The 21,865-nt window shown below is 30.4% G+C and overlaps 2 protein-coding genes across 2 annotated transcripts; both read right to left on the reverse strand.

The window, feature by feature from the left end:
* Positions 1-2,116, reverse strand: LOC109344813. Its single transcript, XM_019583555.1, has 2 exons — positions 1,557-2,116; positions 1-653 (listed from the first exon to the last, which is right to left on the reverse strand). Exons 1-2 carry the CDS (start codon positions 1,981-1,983, stop codon positions 151-153), a joined length of 930 nt encoding a protein of 309 aa, XP_019439100.1. The 5' UTR covers positions 1,984-2,116; the 3' UTR covers positions 1-150.
* LOC109345438 (phosphatidate cytidylyltransferase 1) lies at positions 3,304-12,436 on the reverse strand. The gene is made up of 12 exons (XM_019584433.1): positions 12,235-12,436; positions 9,194-9,344; positions 8,578-8,831; positions 8,283-8,434; positions 7,966-8,107; positions 6,189-6,345; positions 5,834-5,881; positions 5,656-5,742; positions 4,547-4,675; positions 4,385-4,441; positions 3,782-3,865; positions 3,304-3,692 (listed from the first exon to the last, which is right to left on the reverse strand). The coding sequence occupies exons 2-12, from the start codon at positions 9,266-9,268 to the stop codon at positions 3,603-3,605; spliced, it is 1,275 nt and encodes a 424-aa protein (XP_019439978.1). The 5' UTR covers positions 9,269-9,344; positions 12,235-12,436; the 3' UTR covers positions 3,304-3,602.

Raw genomic sequence — 21,865 nt, forward strand, 5'->3', positions numbered from 1 at the left:
CGAGAGATACAGAGATCACTGAAGTTAATACAACTTCTCAAACAACCCTTTTTCCATTATTTTCCACTCACACCACATCATTTGTAGGTTTTGCTTAAGTGACTCAAATATTTACAAACATGCATGGATTAATCATATATATGAGTGTAATTATACACCAAAGCCATCTGAATTAAGTGCAGCTTTCAAATGGCCAATTCTGAACCCATTACTATTACTCACATAATCATCTCTGCAATAATGTGCTTTTACTTGTCTTGCTTCAAATCCAATAGATCTTTTAGGAAACAAAGTTGATGATGTCTTTTTTGTTGCAACAACATTAGTTGTTCTCTTATAAGAACTAAACCACTTGGCTTGCATGTAATCATTTCTTCTCCATGGAGGTACATGCAAGTCCTTTCTTTTCATTGAGCCCTTAATTGCAGTGCACATAAGCCTCACAACCCTATTGAGATCTTCCATTTTACCAACAAATATTAGTGGGAAAACATCAAGCAATGAAGTATATTGGCTTGTGGCACGAGCTATTATGAACTCTGAAGCAAGGGAAACTTCAACTATGTAGCGTTTTCCTGAAAAAATGACATCTATGTATTCATAATCACCGGATGTTATTCTTCCACTTTTCTCCCACTTAGATTTGCATAGCCCTGAGTGAAAGAACAAGGTAAAAATTTCATCAAAACAAGTTCATAATTTGGTCACAATTCATAATCACTTTCTGAGACAAAATATCTTATCCCATAGAAAAGCCAATATTAACAAAACATAGTGGACATCACTTCTTGTACTCTATGTCTACCTTAGAGATAAGGTAATGCAACTTCATTATGCTTTTTGGAAAAGAATAAGAAAATATTCCAAATAAGGTTCCTAGATCTCTCACACTGATTTTGTTCTGTGAGGATATGATTCCCTTAAACAAATTACAATCCATCTTGAATGAAACACCACTATATCAGATATCGTAATAAACAATGGTTATTCAACAGCGACGCTATTGAAAACAAGGCGGAAGAACATCAACCTCACATACTAAAGCAAGCGTTGTCAATGTGTGTAATTTCAACAGCACATTAGCGCATTATTGAATGAGTTATGTTTAACAATGTATTTGATAGAAAGCGCGCTATTGTTAATCAATTCCACAACGCTTTCTATCATCAAATCATGATCTAGAACTCATAATCATGGTCTACTAGTCAATCAAGTTCAGATCAAAAGATAGAAGGAAATAACATAATGCTGGGAAGAAAATCACCATTTCAATCTACAATCTAGGTAGCTATTTTCAAATCAACTTTATTATTTGAATATATAGAAATTACTTCACTTCCAGTAACACCTAACATAAATAATCATCAAAACATAAAAACCCATTTTCCCCTTGATGTGAAGAATTATGTACAATTTATGGTTACCAATGCATATTTCCTTAACTCTTAGATCTCTGAACATAACATAATCAAAACTCAAAAGTATATAGACATGCAAAAGTTTAATTACACAATTATATGATAAAAATTGTATGATCCTGTAACATTGTCACTAACCAGCATCAAAACCTTTCTCACGCAAATGAGTCATCAACCTGCGTTTGAATCCATGCAAAGAATAGTCCCCAACAATTCCACATGCTACTTCAACCTCTTTTGTAGTTTTTTCCTTCACTTTTCTTTCATCCTCATCAACATCACTCCCAGCAAATAAACCCTCCAACATTTTCCTCTTCTCAGAATAAGAGCACACATATTTCTCAACCCCTTCATCATCATCACCATCACACTTTTTTTTATGATCCTCATCACCATGAATATTTTTTTCTCCTCCATCTTCATTCTTCTCCATGAATGATTTCACCAAATGAGACAAATGGGTCGAACTCTCCGGCAAGTGCTCGCTCCCGCTGCTCTCACAGCGTGCTACGTCAGCGTCAAACGCGGCGGCCACCCTATTAAACATCACCGGAATCCTTGCCATGATGTCTAAAAGTGATGTATATTGCCTTCACTTTATGAACATGTGATCATGTCTATGGGTGTATTAATATTGTGAAGGTGAATATAGGAAAAATAGTGATGGAACTATATGTCGTTGAAATGGTGATAAGGTGTTGACATGAAAGGAAGAATGATTGGAGAGTGAAATGGTGTCATATTTATACATTCAGATCATAGTACTTGCTTTACTTGTTTTTTCTTTTCTTTGGATTTTAATTGAAGGTGAATGAGTGTAGCCAAAATTTAAAATAAAGATCTGTCCAAAAGAATATTTTCTCCCCTAGATAATTAAATCCCAATAAGTAATATAAAATATTTATTTCTATATATTTTTTTAATTAAATGAAGATTGCTGTGTTTCAATGTCTCAAATGTGGTTTCATCTTTGTAACAAAAACATTGGCATATGAATATCACTGCAACTTTTTTAAGAACACTTATTAGTAAAAGTAACAATTATTATTTATATTTTTTACTTTTTGGTAAAAATTGTGAATATGAAATTAAAGTGTCAACATCTTTCTTTGAAAAAGAAATGACAACATCAACATCTCGAGTGACGATATCCTTTATTATATTATTTTTTTGTTTGTTTTAAAATAATATTAGAATAGAATATATAATACTTGATTTAAATAAAGAGTTTAAAATCTTTGTACTGACAGTGTAAAATTTTTACACTATCAACACATCATCCATTATTAATTTATAATATTTGTTTGAAAGTCAATATTAACAAACATATGAGTATTTACTGATAATGTAAAAATCACTTACACTGTCAGTGTATACATATTAAATCCTTAAATAAAAGAGTCTAACTCAATTGAGTATATAGTACTATCTCGAGAGTAGCTGATATCATTTATTATGTCATTTGTTTGTCTATGTACCCAAAAAATAAAGAAATGTACCCAAAAAATAAAGAAATGTACCCAAAAAAAATGTCATTTGTTTGTTTTAAAATAATATTAGGATGAAGTTCACTATAGAAATGTCCCAAAGATTTGCCCCAAAAATAGGCCTCGAGAGAAAAGTAATGTTACCTAAAAAATATCAGTAAAAAAAATTACATTGTCAGTGCATAGATTTTAAACTCTTACAGAAATATTGTTGAATTCTGTCTTTATTCGGTTAAGTCTCAAGGCCATACTTAGCAAGAGGGAAGAGAAGACATGCAAAATCGTAGTAACAAGTGAGTACCAAAGAATGGGAAAGATCGTATCCTATCATGTAAATGCTTAAACGCTATAGTTGCTTCCCTTTGCAACATGTGATAGTAGAATAAGATTTATGATTAAAAGGTAATTGAAAAATGTTAAACACTCCCCTTAAGAAATTGAATACAGTACATGCGTTCACTTCTGTTATTGGCTACATGAATAAGTGATAGCTGTTCAAGCAAAGTCGTATACTAAGCCAAAGAAACTAAGAACAAAATATTAGTGTTCAGGATACACTATACACATCTTGACAGCTTCTTGAATCTTTGATCCATTTCTCAAAGTATCTGATACTAAGTATATTTTCCACTTACCCATGTCAATGAAGAAGGCATGGAATAGAATGTAAGAGGACAATACACCTTAGCATGTGGATCTAAGACTGTCCTTGAACCCCCTGTTGCAACATTTCCCCAAGCCTCCTATATAGAGCTTGTTGTTCATCGAATGACAGGTTCATCAATATCTGAGAAGCCGGTAGCACCATGAGTAAAAAAATCGTTATTTTATTTTAAATATCAATTAAATAGAAGTACAAAGTAAAATACACATTACCTGGTCTAAAATCATTTCAATTGAGAAACTTTGTGGCACAATAAATGACTGATGATATATATACGCGAATACAGCCATTACCATCTACAATAGGAAAAAATGGTTAAATCTTGCATGAAAATTTAAAGTAGGATACTAGGATGGTTTTAGCTTCCACTTTTAGCCTAAAAAAGAACAGACCAGATCTAATATACAAACATAAAGTATACGGCATCACTTAAACTGTTAAGGGAGGAGGAAGTTAGAGAGGAAGGGGTACGCATTTGACATCCATACTCACTAGACTGGACCATGAAGAAACCATCGTTTATGTTCGTTTATCATAGAACATCCTCTGGATGTTTCCAACTACACACTTAAATTAAGTAAACATAAAAATGTCCCTTTATCTCATTATTTGATTGACATCATCATCTTAAGTGCAGTGTCATTTTTTTCCTAAGGAGTTCCTTTTTCTTTCTTTGAGGGTAGAGGCTGAGACATGGGGAGAGAAACCATAATTCTAAATCGAGATTATGAATGATGATATATAGAAGTAACAAGTAGTCAAATATTACCAATTTACAATAAATCTTCATATATTGAAACAGCAAGAGTGTGTACCTGGCAGTCCATTCTGTCAGTAATTCCACCATGCCCTGGAATACTATCACCGAAATCCTGCAGAAGTGGGGAGCAGACAGCAAATCTGTTTATACATCTGGCCTAAATGGACAATATTTTGCCCATTTGCATATAACAAAAACAGAAGTATAGAGAGCAAACCTTTATTTTAAAAGCCCTTTTGAAACCACTTGCAAAGAAGCCTCCAAAAGGCGCAATTACTGAAGCAAACAAACCAAGACATAAAACATGCCATTGAACTGGTAGGATTGATATCTCTTTCCAAGGAAACTGCATAGAACGAGACAATGTGATAGGTTATGATTTTCAGATATTCTGAGAATCTGGATTGGCATTTCATGACACTATGGTCATATTTTATAAGCTGAGGTGGAGTGTAGCAATCAAATTCTAACCAGATATTTAATGGCAAATGGCAATTATATCTCAGGAGAGGAAATTACAGTGAATGGTTCAAATTTAACCTTCTTTACATTCATGAGAAAATTGACAATTCATTGACTAGGCTGATTTAAGTCATCGACTGAGCTGATTTAAACCATTGGCTGAACTGTGTGATTGGCCAACTTAGCAATTTTTGGGATGCTCTGCCACTTTTGAGTTTGATTCTGTTAGGACCAATTGTAAAGTAGGAGTCCCACATCAGAAGTATGGGATTCCAGCGTGGGATTTATATGGCCTTGGGCTCTCCGACAATAAAGGGTAGCTTTTGTGGTGTCGCTCTTCCAAGGTTTGTATCACTATGTATTAGAAGTTTCCAAAATGTCTCTTCGCTGCAAACAAAAGGCTTTAAGTAGTGATTCCAGCACTGCAGCATTCACCCCGGGACTAGTCGAGGGCTACCTGCAAAGCCGGCCTACATGAGTGCCAGAGCTGCAGAGCCTAGTGGAATTAGGATCATACTGCAAGGTGTGGGACTTGAGCCCCACATGGGTCTTTGCAGTTGTATTACATGACCTTGAGATCTCCAACCACAATGGTAACTTTGTGGTATGGTTCTCCCAAGGTTCGTACAGATACAATTTCAGTCACATGTTTTACAGATTTTTTGTGTCTCAGTCAAACTTGAGGTTGCTTTTGCTACCTGAGGCTCCTAGATTGTATTGGTAAATTTGGGAAGCTATTACTTATTTAGTGAATTTTAGACTAGTGCACCCTCATTGATTGGGTACACCACACTTGGTTCCACATGTAAATACATATATTGTGGGTTCCAGGATTAAAAATGTAGCTGAGTGCCATGTGCTTACCCACTGAGGAACCAGCCCTGTTAAGGAATAGGAGTCTGGCTTAAATAGCGGACCAGGATCACAATCAAGCCAACCACTTGACAAATCCTGCATGTTATTCCCATGGAGACATGAACATAAGTTACTTGGTTGTTGAATAATGCCTTATAATATATCACTTAGTTATATTACATAGTACCTTCCTTGGACATGTTAGCCATTGAGACCGACCCATGATGCTAGCAAGCTGCAAAACAGTATTTTGTACAATAACATCAACATCCATCCAATTCAGTAAGCACATAATTGCAAAACATTACAAAAATCACACCATATATCTGATTAAGCTTTCCCACAGCTTATTCAGGCTGTAAAGCCTGTACTGCTGTAGACGGCATTTAATAATGCTACAATAACACAGGAATATTATACAATCCTACACATCAGAACTGATTCTGCTTCAGCCAAAAGTGCTCCCCCACCCCACCCCATGAAAAAGAAATAGAACATTTTCAAATATCACAACTTAATTCCTGAATATAAATTGTACTCACCAGAAATGCAGAGATAATGGTTGTAACGGATGCCCCAATAAAGCCTTCCCAAGTTTTCTTTGGAGATAACTTTATCAATGGGGTTCTTCCAAAGAAGAAACCAAAGAAATAGGCAGCGATGTCATTAATTACAATTAGTGATGCTGGAAGAAGAAACCTGTACAGTAAGCATGAGTGTTAAAAGAAAAGCACTAACATCAATTCAATTGTCAATACAAAGTGTTGTATTGAAGCCACAAAAGAGTGATGGTCATTGGAACATGTTTGGTTTGTATAAAGCAATGACAACATACTAAGTATATGAACCAAAAAATTCTACAAAAGAAGCATGCATCATATAAAATCACTTTAAATCTGAGCAGTTCAAGATGATGCCACTTACGTCAGTGCAAACAATACAAATTTTATCGAGAGAAAAGAATAAATGTATTGCGGTCAACAATCAACCCTTGCAAAATTAAATGGGAAAAATAATACAAGAGTGGCTGGGTGTTAGGACGATACTAAATAGAGAAAATTTTCGTAAACAACATGTCAACAAAAACAAATCACTTTCACACTAGGCGGAGTCAACTACATGGGTCAAACAACAGATTCATGTTATATTGTAAACCATGTCTTCTAGGGACAGTTCTAGACAAGGGCCAAGGGGAAGACCCAATTTTTTGGGTATGAAGTTGTGTGCTAGAGCATCCTTATCTTGCATATTTCAGTAAACCATGCTCTGCCAACTACTTATCACAATTTTGCATATTTATCTTGCTCTTATAAGGGATCAAAGTGCTTCTCCATTCATCTGACATTTTATTAAACCTCATGATCTCATTGAACAACTTTATGAATCAGATAATATCTTTCTCTCCTGATCACTTCCACACCTTATAAGTATATCATCTGGTCCAACCACTTTTGAAATGTTCACCATTTTGGGGCTTCTTTAACCTCAAACTTTTGACTTCTCCAATAGCATGTATAATTTTAGTTCTCCTCTCTGGTGATTAGAATATGAGTCCTATAATGTCACACATCCCTCATTAAATTACTTGTGAAATCGTCATTTATTGTGCCTTGATACCCTGTTTCGTAACCAGGACTTTATTATAACCATCCTTGGTGCATTTCGCTTGATCCAAGCAAGAGCCCTTCATTATCTACCTTTAGCAAGCCTGTAAATATTTTTTCTTTGTCACTGGTGCCTAAAGATAGGTACAGCCTATTGAATGATTTGGCTCTGGCCTATCTTTTTTAGCTACCTTATAGTATCCCCAATTCTCCTCATTTTCACACAAGTGCTGCTTTATAACACTTCCTTTTAATCCCAACCTTCTCTAGCACACTAGGATTCTTTATCTGTGACTGTTTTTCTGTTTGATTCAACGAGGATCTCTTTTGCTACCTTCCTAATCCCTTTAGACATCTTGTCCCACCTATCATTAGGACTCCCTTGTGTTTCCCAGACCTTATCCACCAAAATCTTTTTTTGAAAGATCCAATGGGACTTAGTCAACAAGCCCACTGAATTATACATAGCATGCTTAAACCATTGGACAAAATATATAATTAGTTAACCATTCTATGAGGTGATTATTGTGGTACCAAAAACCAGTCAAATAATAATGCAAAATATACCCTAAAAAGTGATCCATGTGGATAAGGAATAGTGCCATCGAAGTATGATATCATGCTAAAGAGGATTCTCAAAAGATAGTCAAGAACATTTTTTAGCATAATAGTAAGATAATCATTATTTCCTTTAATAATAAATAGGTCATATTACCAGAAAATTCCTTCAAAAATGCTTGCCACGGCGAAGGAGGACTGCCCAAATACAACAATTAAAATCATATGTGTCCAAGCATACTGACCAAATTGGTACTTGTACATCTTCTTCTTTAATGTGAGGATGAACCACATAAATCCTGATCCCAATCAATAAAAGGGGAAATAACCAATGTATAAGCATCCTCGCAAAAGTGGAAATAGCCAATAAAGCAATCTTAAAAAAATAGCATGAAATTTGTCAGGCATCTGGTAGAGACATTGCACAAGCACAGGCAAATGAGCACTGAAGAATAAAACTGATATGCATATCACCTGAAATGTATAGAGAGTAGCAGATAACCATATGATACTTTATAAGACTGCTCACTAGCCGATATAAAACCATGTCTGAAGTAACTGTGTTAACCAGGCGTGGACTCAGAGTACGTCCATAAACAAATAACATCGCAGTGAAGAAAAAATGCCTGAAATGGTAAACGCCAGTGAGATAAAATATACAATTTATTAAATAATTATAAACAAGACAAGTTTCTAGCCATTTGATTACGAGCTTATCTTCAAAAAAACAAATACACTGCTTTGAGGGCAAGAAAATTGAGATTGATACCAATTTAATAGCCTAAATCCTGGCAGCTGCCTATCTTCATGAGCTCTCCTGAGTAGATTGAACAGCTCTTTTGCCATGAAGATTTGGATAACAACAACCATCGCTGTAACATAGAGATGGCCCATATAGATGATTAACACAAAGCCACCAATCATCCAAATGGATGAATATGCACGAATTATCATGGACTTGTATTTGCTTTTGTCATTAACAAGTAACCGGGTTCCATTTGCTTTGCTATCTTCCGGAATAACCTGAGATAAAGAGGGACATTATAAAATATATCCCCTTCAAATGGTACATATTATATACAAAAAATTCCAGAAGCATACTGCATCAATTTCATCTAAGGAGACAACAACACCAACAAGGAACCTAAACTAATGAAAAAATACACTAACTTTAGATTATTTAAAAAAAATTGACATTACTTCCACTAGTTTGTTTTCGCTGATTAGATATACTGACAATTCATCACGTTCTCTTCAAATTTTAGGATCACCATAGTGTAGCTAGAATCAATTTAAACATGAAACACACCATCACAAAATATTTTTTGATAGACATGTATGAAAAGAAGGTTTATAATAAGAAATCCAAACTTTAAACAAATAACCTCATTTGAACGTTTTCGGTGCCTAATCCGACCACCAGAAGTTGGAGGGGCACTGGTACTAGTATCGCTCTGCATAGCTCTTTAATCAGATTTCACCCAATAGGAAAGACGATGTTAAAACCACATGGGTAGCTTGAATGTTGGCAAACACCTGCAAAATAACTGATATAAATATACTTCTCTAGATAGGAAGCATAGTTCAACACACTAATCACAGTGAATCAAAATTGTAATCCTTTATGGCAAAGGGCCAGTCAAATTAGATTCCACTGCATGGCTAATGCCCACAGGATAGCCAAGTGATATGATATATATGAAGGTAACTGAATTCACTTGAATGTTGAACAAGGAAAGTAAATTAAGTGAATCTTGCAATTTAGTATTTTCTCTTTTACATTCAATCCAACAGAGATCTAGATCTTAGCTACAACCATAGCATGCATGGCCAATTACAATATATATGCATTCCAGCGAGTCATTCTCTCCTGCTATAATCATCATCATCATCCTCTTCTACCGAAGGACACCGACATGATCTTCACACACAGCCAAGGATCTCAATTATTTTCCGTCAATTAGCCATTACTAACCCTATTCCTGTTCCCTATATTCAAACAACTATTTTATATTGTTATGAAGTACGAATACTGAGTTTCATTTAGTCAAATTTACTAAATTCTGAATATGATCAGTCATATGCTTTATCAACCATGTATCTGATATCCTACTTCATAGGGTGAGCTTGGCGCAACTTTAAGGTTGTTGCTTAGTGACCATGAGGTCATAGGTTCAAATCCTGAAAAAACCCTCTCCGCTTAAGGATGTAAGGCTGCATAAATCTACCTTCCCCTTACCCCACTAAATGGGAGCCTCGTGCACTAGGCAGTCCTTAATCTCATATACTACTTCCTGAATTATAAACTATAACCTAACATACAGTAAATGTCATTTGTGTGTGTATGCCCATGTAGTCAATCTTTCATAGCGCAACAACCAACCCCAAAAACACTATAAAGGGCAACAATATAGATAATTCTAATATACACATAAATGCTCAAAAAAACACAAAAATAAAAACATTCATAATTAATAATCTAAATACATTGCCATTAATATTCAAAATAAATATAACTCCGATAAGTTTAAGCCTCTAAGTCTTAAAAGAAAGTAAGTAGTGAGAAAATAAAAGAGGGGTGAGTAAAAACATAAATAGAGGAGAAGAATGACACTCAGTCGTACAAAAAGAAGAAGAACCTAGAACAGACAACAGAGAAAGGAGTGGAAAAAGAAAAGGAAGAAGAAGAAGACAGGGCTAAGTTACAGAGGAGAAAACAGTAGCGTAATATTAGAATAAGTATTGCATAGGTAATTAGGCAAAACTCACCGCATAGTATATGTAAACCATAAACCATAAATCCTATTTTTTTCCTCCCAAAGCAATGCCACATACGACAAAGCACAACACATCAGAAGCATGCACCACATTAGAATTTTAAAATACAAGTAAATAGGGCACTAAATAGAATAAGTTGAAGAGTATGCTATAGCTTTAACTGTTTTTTCAAAGTATGTAAACAGACCCGAGGTTTCAAGCAGTAATCTTCCGCCAGCATTCCTATTACACTAACAACTAGCTGAGATGGTCACGATTCACACCAGAAAGTAAGTCACGATGGGGCAAAAGCGTAGTAGAGAGCCTCCATGTGCTCCATTAAACCACTATAGCATGCAATAGCACTGCTGTCGACAGATTTTATTAATCATTTCCCTTATGAAACACAAGAAAACAAAGCCTTTATTGGAACTGATGTATTTAATAGATTAGGGAGAAAGTAATGCCTTTACAAATGAATACAATATGGAGAAAGTTCGAGTAGCTCCTATTGTCAAAAAGATGGTAGAATCACACCTTAGATGGTTTGGACATGTGTAGAGGAGACCGCTAGAAGACCCCATAAGGAGAGTATATCAAATAGAGGTTAGTCAATTTCCTAGAAGTAGAGGAAGACCAAGAAAAACCATAGGGAAATGATTAGAAAAGACTTAGAGATCAATGTTTTTTCGATGAACATGACTTATGATTGAACATATGGTGTCGTTCAATCCTATAACTGGCTCAACCTAGTGGGATAAAGGTTTGGTTGTTGTATTTAATAGATTAAAAGGTCGACTTTTACGTTTTCCAATAAAAGCTTTGGTTTTCTGGGTTACTTATCAGTATATGTCGTATATTTGTTAATAAAAAATAATAAAGACAAAAGAGAGAAAGCCAAGCACAAAAGTCTATCAGTAAGCCAAAGAAGGTAAACTTCAATAAGGATTAAGGAATACATATAGAGACTCATGTTTATCATTCTCGATATAATCGATGGATAGATAGCATCTCTTAAATTCATTAATGGAGATGTAATGACTAAATACAAATGAGAGTCGCAATTGCAGAGAATAGCAGAAGTAGTTAGCTACTTCCCAGGAACACTCCCTCATGGATGGTATGTAAACCCTACATCAAATGTTACAAAACTAAAATCAAAACTTCCTAATGCTGATTAATGCCACATTCTTAGAAAATATCGATCCCTAATCAGAATTGAAAGAATTAGAAATTAACAACACAAAACAATTCCTGAATTACTATGCCACCGTCCACGTGCTTCAACTTCGCACAACCACAAATTACACAAAAACCAAATCAGAAATAGATTTTCCACAAATCTCACTCTCAACAATATTATATACCTTCACTGCAAATTACAAATACACAGAAGTAAAAGTTTTCCTTATTTAAATTAAACATTAAAAATAGAAAGAAAGCCTAAAAACCTTTTCAGTGACGAATCTGGAAGATGAAAAGACATTTGGAACCGAAAAAACAGATTCAAAATCAGAACGAGTTACTTTACTTAGAATCCAAATCAGAGAAAACAAAATAAATAGTTGAAACGAAAGCAGAAAAAATGGAATTAAACATCGACAGTGAACACAATAGATTATCTATAATCAAATAATGAGTGAGAGTTAGAAGGTAAAACGCACGAAACCTGGTTTGATTGTGCTGGTGCTAAGCGAAGAACACGTTATGTGAGAGAGAGAGAAATGAAGATGAAGAAGAGTGAGAAAGCGAGTGCGAAGAATTAGAAGAGAAAAGAGGAGGCCAAAACGGTGAAGCCTTTACCCCTTTTCGTAACTGTGTTGGTAATAATGGAACAAAGCATAACAACGCACACAAGAAAAGAGAATGGTATATTGGACCCACAATAGGTTATAATATTATTTTATTCTTTCATTTTTTTATTAGAGCATATAATAGAATCTTCATTATCAAATACATGTTGACATGTACTGTTGTGCATGTCAACCTAATTTCCTATTATTTATAATGTATAGTTTGTATTTTATAAATTCAAATATAATTTTGTGTGCTAAATTTACTGTTGAATTTATTCAATTTGTCTAATATTCAATTTTTTAAATACACTTTTAAAATAAGAAGATAATAAGGATAAAATAAGAAAATAATATTATATGGTTTTTTTTGTAGAAATAAAAAGATATTGAGAGCAAAATAGGAAAACACAAATTACACCATGATATGTGGTTATTTTGTGTTTTCCCTTTATTAATAATATAGATAGATATGTAGAAATTAATAATAACATTTTATAATTTAATATACATCACTACAAATTAATAATAATATTTACTTTATTCTTATTCTTACTTGAGTGTAGTAATTTATACATTATTTCTCGTTCTATCTTTTTCTCTATAGGGTTCATATTTCTTATAAGAATAAGTAGAAGAATGTTCTTATAGAATTAGTGTTTTTAATAAATAAGAATCTCACATTAACAAATGAGGAAAGAATGTTTTTATTTCAATAAGAGTGGTATAAAAATGATCATTGAAAATTCTCTAATGTTTATGCACTATAAGGGTTTGTTTGGAAGTTGATTTTGGAAGGGGAGGAATGGAAATGAAAGGCTTGGGAGCCATGAAATACACTTGTGAAATGACTCTCAAGTATTTATTTTCTCTTTTTTCCCTCTAAAATCCAACTCTCAAACAAACTCTAAGACATTTATATAATTGTTATTATCAATTCATTGGTCATTTTCTCTTTTTATTATTAAAGTATTTGAATAAGAATCTTTTCTAAGTAGGTCAAATGGGTTCTTCATATTAGGAATGAGAAATAGGATGAGCATGTGAAGTGCTTACATGCTCATACCCATATTATTTATGGGTTATCATGTAAGTAATGGACAGTCATTCGAGTATCTGCGAGTGCATAATGAGTAAATTTATAATTATACTATAATAACTAAAATTTATTATGAAATAATAATAAAATAGGTGATATATAATCTTAAAATGATAATAATTATAATATTTAATTTAAAATTAATTTTATAAATATGGGTACCGGCATGACACATATTATAATATATATTTTTGGGAAAATTCACAAACCCTTTAAACTTTATGTATTATGTAAGTAGACACCGTAAACTATTTTTTCTTCTTAATTACTCGTTAAACTTTAACTATTACTGAAATTGGTCTCTACATACATAAAGTTTTAAATTATTAACAATGAAATTGGAATTAATATATTCTATTGTTTTCCTACAACCCATTATTGTCAATTAATGTAACGTCAAGTTTGGTTTCTATATATTAGGGAGTGTTGCTGCAAATTCTTTTTATAATTAGAGTAAATACTTATTTTGGTCCTTATATTTTTTTTGATCTTACTAGTTTAGTCCTTAAAAAAAGAAAAGACATAAAATAGTCTTCAAAAATTTCAAATGTGAGTCAAATTAGCTTTTTTGGATCAAATTAGTCTATACCAAGTGTTGTAAAACATGCTAAAAGGACAAATTTGACCCAAATTTGAAATTTTTGCTGACCATTTTAGGTCTTTTCTTTTTTGAATGACTAAACTGGTGAGATCGAAAAATATGAAGAATTAAAATGAATAGTTACTCTTACAATTACCAAATTATGTGCTTGGAGTGACTTTCTTCATTTTTGGTTGATATATGTTGATGCAGTATTATCATTTATATAATTCTGATATTCAACTTTTTGGATTTCTTGAGAGACTTTGGACTATTAAGTAATAAACACATTTATAATATGCTAAATATTCAGGTTTGGGACCTAGAACACTCGTTGGTTATACACCATTTGACCTTTTCACCATTTAGGTTGTTTGCATTTCCTCACACCAGTCAACCTTACATAATCTAATGTGTTAATTCCAATTTCATTGTTAGTAATTTATATGTATGTAGAGATCAATTTCATCAAGAGTTAAAGTTTAAGGCGGTTTTGTGAACTTTTCTCTATATTCTCACTCATAAACTATTATTATAGGTACTAATTGTTACTTGTTAGGAATGAGAAGGACATGACTCTACCTGCTCACCTAGCTTGGCCTAATAATGATTTGACTCGAATAGGTTCGGACATCAACGGGTATATGGTCAAGTTTAGATTTAAAATTTTAGACCCCACCAATATTTAGGTTTGGATAAGGATAAACATGACTAGGCTTAGACTTCTCTCGTAGTTACTCACTCATCATGTTTGTATGTGTCTCTATTCTTATGTATAAAATAATGACATTTTTTAGTCCAAAATAACATTAATTCTCTAATTTTTTCATTATATATACATGATTAACAATATATATACATGTTTCATTTTACGTGTCAAATTATATATTTATAATAATAAATAATATTGAGAATATTTTATCTAAAGGGGTATGCAACATATTTAATCGCGTCTATACTAGAGTTAAAAGGCCGATCCAATCAACATTTAGGATCGAGTTAGTTTCTGGTCTAGTTCCAAGTTCAAAAAAATAATCAGATCAACATTTAGAGGTAGACGGGGGATAAATCTTACTTAGCCCAACTCGACTCATGCTCACTCCTATCAGTTGTTAATATTTTTATGCGTATCCACGAACTATCATCTTTACTTGCTATTCCCCTTCTTTATTTCTTTCAAATAATATCCATTTTTTATTGTTATTTATCAAAAAATATCATTTTTATAGAAAATTATTATTTCCCATGGCATAGTTTAGTTCTAGGTTGTTTAAGGTAATGTATAAATATTAATATATTAAATTTAAGATGTTAGCTATAACATAAAATATTGACTAAATTTAGTAGAAGTGGTTTGAGTAATTAATATATCTCAGCATAAGACAAAATATTAAGCGAGAAAAAAATAGTTAATAAATTTTTATTTCCTAGAATGACAAACAACCTCGAAAACTAAACAAAAATAATAATAAAACTATAATTAAAATGTAAGAAATAGAGTAACTTGTTAAGTTTTGTTTATTGTAAGCATTTTGTATATGGTAGATAGGTTAGAATATCCGAGCTATTTTATAATGAACTTTTAATTGTGTTTCTATAGAGTATTAATTTTTCTTAATATTTATTAAATTGATTCACCAATTTTTTAAGTATACTTGTTTCCAATATAAACATAAATAAAGTATATCTCATGCTCCAATCTTAGAGATCACTCTACTTAATTTTGTTTCTACTTATACTCTCCTATATTATTATTAGAATGAGTTGATGATATTACAACAATGAATATCTTCATTTTTTGCCACATGTAAACTAAATATTAAAGGTAACTTACATTTACGCCTTTTTATTTCCACTGAACAAATATTATAGATTAAATTTAAAAACATAATATTTCAACTCTTTGCATGTTCACTAAATCTCATTGATATTATACTATTATAGGTTCAATTTTTTTATATGCGTTTCATTTTTCCTCAAGATTGTTGTACATATTGAACCATCAATTAAGTTATAATATTATTATTTCTGCTTGGTGTATTTTCATTTTGAGAAAAATCATTTTGACATACATTTCGTTTCCTCTTAACACTATTGTACACATCGAATTATCAATTAAATTATATTATTATTATTTGTGATAGGTGTATTTTCATTATGAGAAAATATGTATTTTAAAAAAATAAGATTTTAACTTTGTTCATACTCACAGAACCTCTTTGTTATCGTATATTCATTTTTTGTTGAGAAAATAACATTTTCACTCATTGCATATTCATTGAACTATATCTCATGCTACAATTTATTTATGGTTTTATAGTAATGATACTTAACTACTTATTTTTATAAAATATCATTATCTTAGAGTTTATCGTGATATTTTCTGAATATGAATACATTAATTTTTTTGTAACTATTTCGTTATAATTATTAAATAAATTAGTATAAGTTGTTGGTGCATTAATATATTGTCATTTTAATAAATAGTACATAATAATCAATTAGAAAGCAAATTTTCGATCTCCACAATTGAAAAAACAATTAATACCAATTAGTGGATAAAATTTATATTATATTTGTAACTGAAAACTATTTAACCACATTATATATTAATTCAATAGAATGTAATAAATAAACATAGTATAAAATTAGATCATAAAGATTAAGTTACAATCAACTAGAAAACAAATTTTCGATCTCCATAACCTAAAAAACAATTAATATCAATTGGTGGTTGAAATTGATATTATTTTTCGACTAGAATGTAAACTCTTTATTAGGCTGTTGTTATTACGTTAACACTACATATTGCTAAATTTATAGTGACGATATGTATAATATAACTTATTACATTATTATAACTAACATGTTGAACTGTACTCCGTGTATATAAACTTAATAGAGAGTGAAAATTTAGAATATAAAATGTGATAGTTAATATGATATACATAAAACTTAGGCGAATTTCTCATTTTGTGTGTCTAATAATCATTATATATGTTTGGAAGTTTAAAGTAGTTATTATTAAGGTGAGAGATGTGGTTAATTAATATGTTGGTGATTGTTAATTAGGATTATATGGGTTTTTTATAAAAATTAAATAATGTGAAGGGCAAAATAGGAAGTGGAAATTATACCTTGGTGGAAGTTATATCATGTTTTGTCTTTATATATAGTACTAGTGTGCGACAGACACTTCGTGTCTATCGAGTGTCTGAGCAGCCACATTCTTATTTTAAAGTATTATATTTTTTGTCTTTATTAGAATATGCAACTTAATTAATGCATTTGAGGTGTTTATATGTGGTTGTATAGTTTTTTAAATTAAAAATTGAAGGGCAAAATATGGATATATAAATTATATTATAATGGTAGTTACACCATGTTTTGACTTTATATATACAATATAGATAATTTTTATTAGAGTCGTGTAATATTTACTAAATTGTTGATTATATATTTATATGTATTAATTTAATTTACTACATATCTTCATTTTAGGAACCATTTAGTTTTATAGCAATTTGAAACGGAAATCATTTAAATAAAAAATGAGAATTAAAAACTTCAATTGTCATTAGATATTATAGAAGAATCTAAAATATAATATCAATTTGAAAAGTCAAACAATGATTTATAGTTGAATCCATAGTTATAAAACCATTTCGTACCGGCCGGTTCAACCGGAAAATCGGTGAATCGGGACCCTAACCGGTATGGTACAGGTGTTGAACCGGCCAAGTATTAAACCAGTCAAAATCGGTCAAAACCGGTGAACAGGCCGGTATTTTACTAAACCGGCCGGTTTATACACATATTTTTTTTTAAAAAAAAACTTAAAAACTTAAAAATCCATTACAAGGTGACCCACATTTCCAACCATTCTTCAACCCTTTAAGGCACATACTTCCAAAACATATTTAGATTACACCTTTTGGTTCCTAACATACATTTGTATAATTTTGGAGTACTGTCTGAAGATAAGATTTGGTAGAAAAATATAATATTCATATGAGACAACTTTGACTGATTGGTGTTAAATGTTAAAACTCCAAATTTATTTGTTTTGTAGAGTGAGTTGTGAACTGTCATTTATTTATATTTTGCGGTTGTTAAGTAATACTTTTGGATTGATATATGTTTTTAATTTAGACTTTGAATTTGTTAAAGACTTAAAGTTGTTTATTTATGTGAATTTTGAATAGATTATAAATATGGATTATAAATTTAAGTATCTACCTATTTGGAATTTTTTTGTTAGGTTTATATATATATAAATATAAGTAGTATGTCCGGTTTAACTGGCATGCGGTTTAATTACTAAACCACTGGTTGAACCACTGTACCACTATACCAGTACCCTGACCGGTTTGATAACCGGTACGGTTTTAACAACACTGGTTGAGTCTCTACAATACTTATTAATTTAATTTTTTTTATAATTGACACATATTTTATTAATTGAATTAATTTTATCCATATATTTTTCATCTTTACTTCCATCTTCCCACCCTTATATTCCTACATTTATTTCTCCAATTTCATTAAATTTGAGACTGAAATATTATTGAACATTCTAACGGGCTAAAAAATTTTCAACATTTTTTATTTAGCCAATCATTTTAATCTTTATAACATGTTAATATTTTATTTAACTTACTTGCAATTTGTTCATGTTGAATTTTTTACAGGTAAAATTTTCATTCCTCACAACTTCTCAATTATTATTAATAATAAGATTGAACATAAAAAATGTTGTTTATTTCATTCAATTTTATCATTTCAAATTATCCGATCTTAATATTTTATGCATTTGTACTATATACTAGTTTGTCTTTAATAGAAGTAATATTAGCAAACACACAGGTATACTCATAATATCTTTCATAATAATATGATAATGTTTTTTAAAAAGAATGTATTTCTTTTGGGTATATAAAAATAATATATTTCTATTAATATGTTAAGCTCACCTTGATCATTCCCAAAAATATTACATTCCGTTTTTAGAAATCATTGTTTTCATGTTTCGTTTCAGAATTATTCAACAATTTATAAAAATATTTTATTGACTTTTAACAAGATGAATAAATAATATTTTGAATTTCAAATGTATAATAAAGTGTTAACTTGGGCATGATTTTATGTGTTGAAAATGATAAGCAGAGTAAATGTAGAATGATTAGGGGTTGATAAGTAGCATGATTTTATCTATGTTAGGATAGACCATGTTTATAAGAAAGTTAATTAATGTGTTGATTTTCTAGTGAACATGATCATTCTCTCATGATCAAGACTAATTTTTCTTTCCTTGGATCTTGACATGTTTGTTTACCAAAAAAACTGATAAATAGAAAATAAATAATAGTTTGTATTTTGAACCTAAAATATTATAGATTAACATATGCCAAATCATTTTTTTTTGTGAAACCTTGTTTTACAATACACACACACATATATCATCCCTTAATCCTAGTTTTGTTTGTATGGTCATGCAATGGTTCTGTCTTTAATTGTTGCATAGATTGACCAATATTATACTATACTAATATTACATTGATAAAAAATAAGATCAACGACATTTTTACCAAATTATATTTTAAATGTAAATTAATAAGGTTTTGATATTTGACATTATTTCACTAGGAGAAGATGATAAATAAAATAATTAAAATAAATAGCTTTGGAATTTTACATGTTGTTACTATTTCAGAACATGATAAATAATTATTTACTAAAGTGTTGAAATGTACCATTGGAATTAAAAATTAATGACTAGTATAACATACTTACAAATTTAAAATGTTTTTTTATTTGTATTCCTCTTATAGATATAATTAGTATTTCTACATGTCTCATAAGGAATATTTTTTATCTACCATGTTTAAAGGATTAATCAAAGTGACCATATTTGTTTGTGAAAAATTACTAATAAAATGATTCGTTATGACTTAAAAAAAATTTCGAGGCCCGAATGCCAAGTTGCCAACCACAATAAATGTTTGTTTGATATAAATGGAAATTTGTAGTTTTTGCATATTTAAAAAATACATACTCAAGTTGCATCACAAAAAAAGTTTAGCAACCTACTTAAATTATAAACTCATATATTATTTATGAAAAGTAGTAAAAATGACTTATTTTTTATGGTGAGTTTTTTTTTAATTAATTTCATTTCTCATTTTACTCTTAATTGTTTTATTACATATTAATTTTTTTGATTGACTTCTCATTTCATTGTTTATTTTATCATTGATGCATTATTTATTTTGTGGATGGTCTAATTCAAGTTTACTTTAATAACTATTTTTTTATTCATATTTTATATTATTTTTAAATATTGATATTGATTTTTATACTATCTTTTATTTTAATATTTTATAGTATTTATCATAAAGTATTGAAAGTTATAGTAAAAATGTATAATGATAAATATTAAAAAAAGATAGTAAAATATCTATATAGTGTCTGTGTAAAAGTTTATACACAGTGAATACATCATCTACCATTATTTGTATTCTTTTTTAGAGAGCTAATGATAATTTGCATGAATACAGTGGGTAATACAATGATGATGTATATATGCTGTCAGTATATATATTCTCTCTTGAAAACATCTACTTTAAAAATAATATAAAAAACAACAAAATTACTGATAACATAAACAAATGTAATTTTTTTTTGTAATTTACAATTTACTCTAGTCTATAAAAAACTTATTTTCTACATTCTCCAAATGAAATAAATTTATTAATATTTAGTTTTTAACCAGTGTTATTAATACTATATCGTTCATGAAATCAGTCAATGTACATGTATAATAATTTAGCGGTCCAACCAATGATTCACTAATTAAACTGTATACCCGATGAAGTTAGATATAGATATATAATATATGAGAATAATGTATCTCCTTGTATAAGGAGATAACTTATCTCCTTATACAAGGAGATACTCTATTCCCATAATATATTAACATTAAAGTTAAAAAATCAATAATTCTTTATTTTCATTAAAAAATTATTTTTAAATAAAAATCGGCCGGTATGACAGTACAATTGGAAACTAACCAATATGACTAATTTTGATCGATATAATTATATGATCGGTATAATTATTATACCTATTAATATTGGGATTGATTTATTGGTTGAACTAATCGATATGAACCAATTTTTATAATATTGTTTTCAACTAAATTACAAAAATAGAATATGAGTAATTATTTAATTTCTTTAACATTGTGAACCCAACTCAGTTTGGTGAATGGGGATTGTCTCGTTCATTTCCTCATTCATGTTCCTATCCAATCAGAAAATAATATTTAAAAATTATAAAAACAAAAATTATTATATTTATTATAATTTTATTAGTTAATGATAGAGAAACTCAGAAACACCATTATTTTAGAACAAAAAATAATTATTCGAGTTCAAGTTTTGTCGGAGAAGGTTGTTGGTAAGGTAAATTTTTTAATAAGACAATAGTACATAATTGTATTAAATCGTGGCAAGGAGCTAAAGTTTTGAAGGGTTGGTGGCAATCTAAAGCAGCTAACCCCCTCAATATCCTCTTCATCACACTTCCCAACAACCACACCATTTACAGCCAAACTTATCATTCATCAAAATTATATATATTCTTATTAAATCATTTTATTAATTAATAATTAATTTATATTGCAATATATAATTTTTTTGTAAGTAGGATGATATAACTTACTCAATATTTAAGGCTGTTACATATTGAAAAAAGTAAAAAAGTATGGTTGTTATATACTTAAAATAAAAAAGTATTAATTTAAAATTGTTTTCAAAATGTTGCCACT

This window comes from Lupinus angustifolius, chromosome LG04 (assembly GCF_001865875.1).
Source record: "Lupinus angustifolius cultivar Tanjil chromosome LG04, LupAngTanjil_v1.0, whole genome shotgun sequence".
Classification (NCBI taxonomy): Eukaryota; Viridiplantae; Streptophyta; class Magnoliopsida; order Fabales; family Fabaceae; genus Lupinus; species Lupinus angustifolius.

Coding starts and splice junctions, on each gene's coding strand:
- LOC109344813 (XM_019583555.1), bottom strand. CDS start 1,983: ATGGCAAGGATTCCGGTGATGTTTAATAGGGTGGCCGCCGCGTTTGAC. Junction 654..1,556: donor TGAGAAAGGTTTTGATGCTG/GTTAGTGACAAT, acceptor TCTTTCACTCAG/GGCTATGCAAATCTAAGTGG.
- LOC109345438 (XM_019584433.1), bottom strand. CDS start 9,268: ATGCAGAGCGATACTAGTACCAGTGCCCCTCCAACTTCTGGTGGTCGG. Junction 6,346..7,965: donor ATTTTTGAAGGAATTTTCTG/GTAATATGACCT, acceptor CTTACTGTACAG/GTTTCTTCTTCCAGCATCAC. Junction 3,693..3,781: donor TTGAAATGATTTTAGACCAG/GTAATGTGTATT, acceptor CCGGCTTCTCAG/ATATTGATGAACCTGTCATT.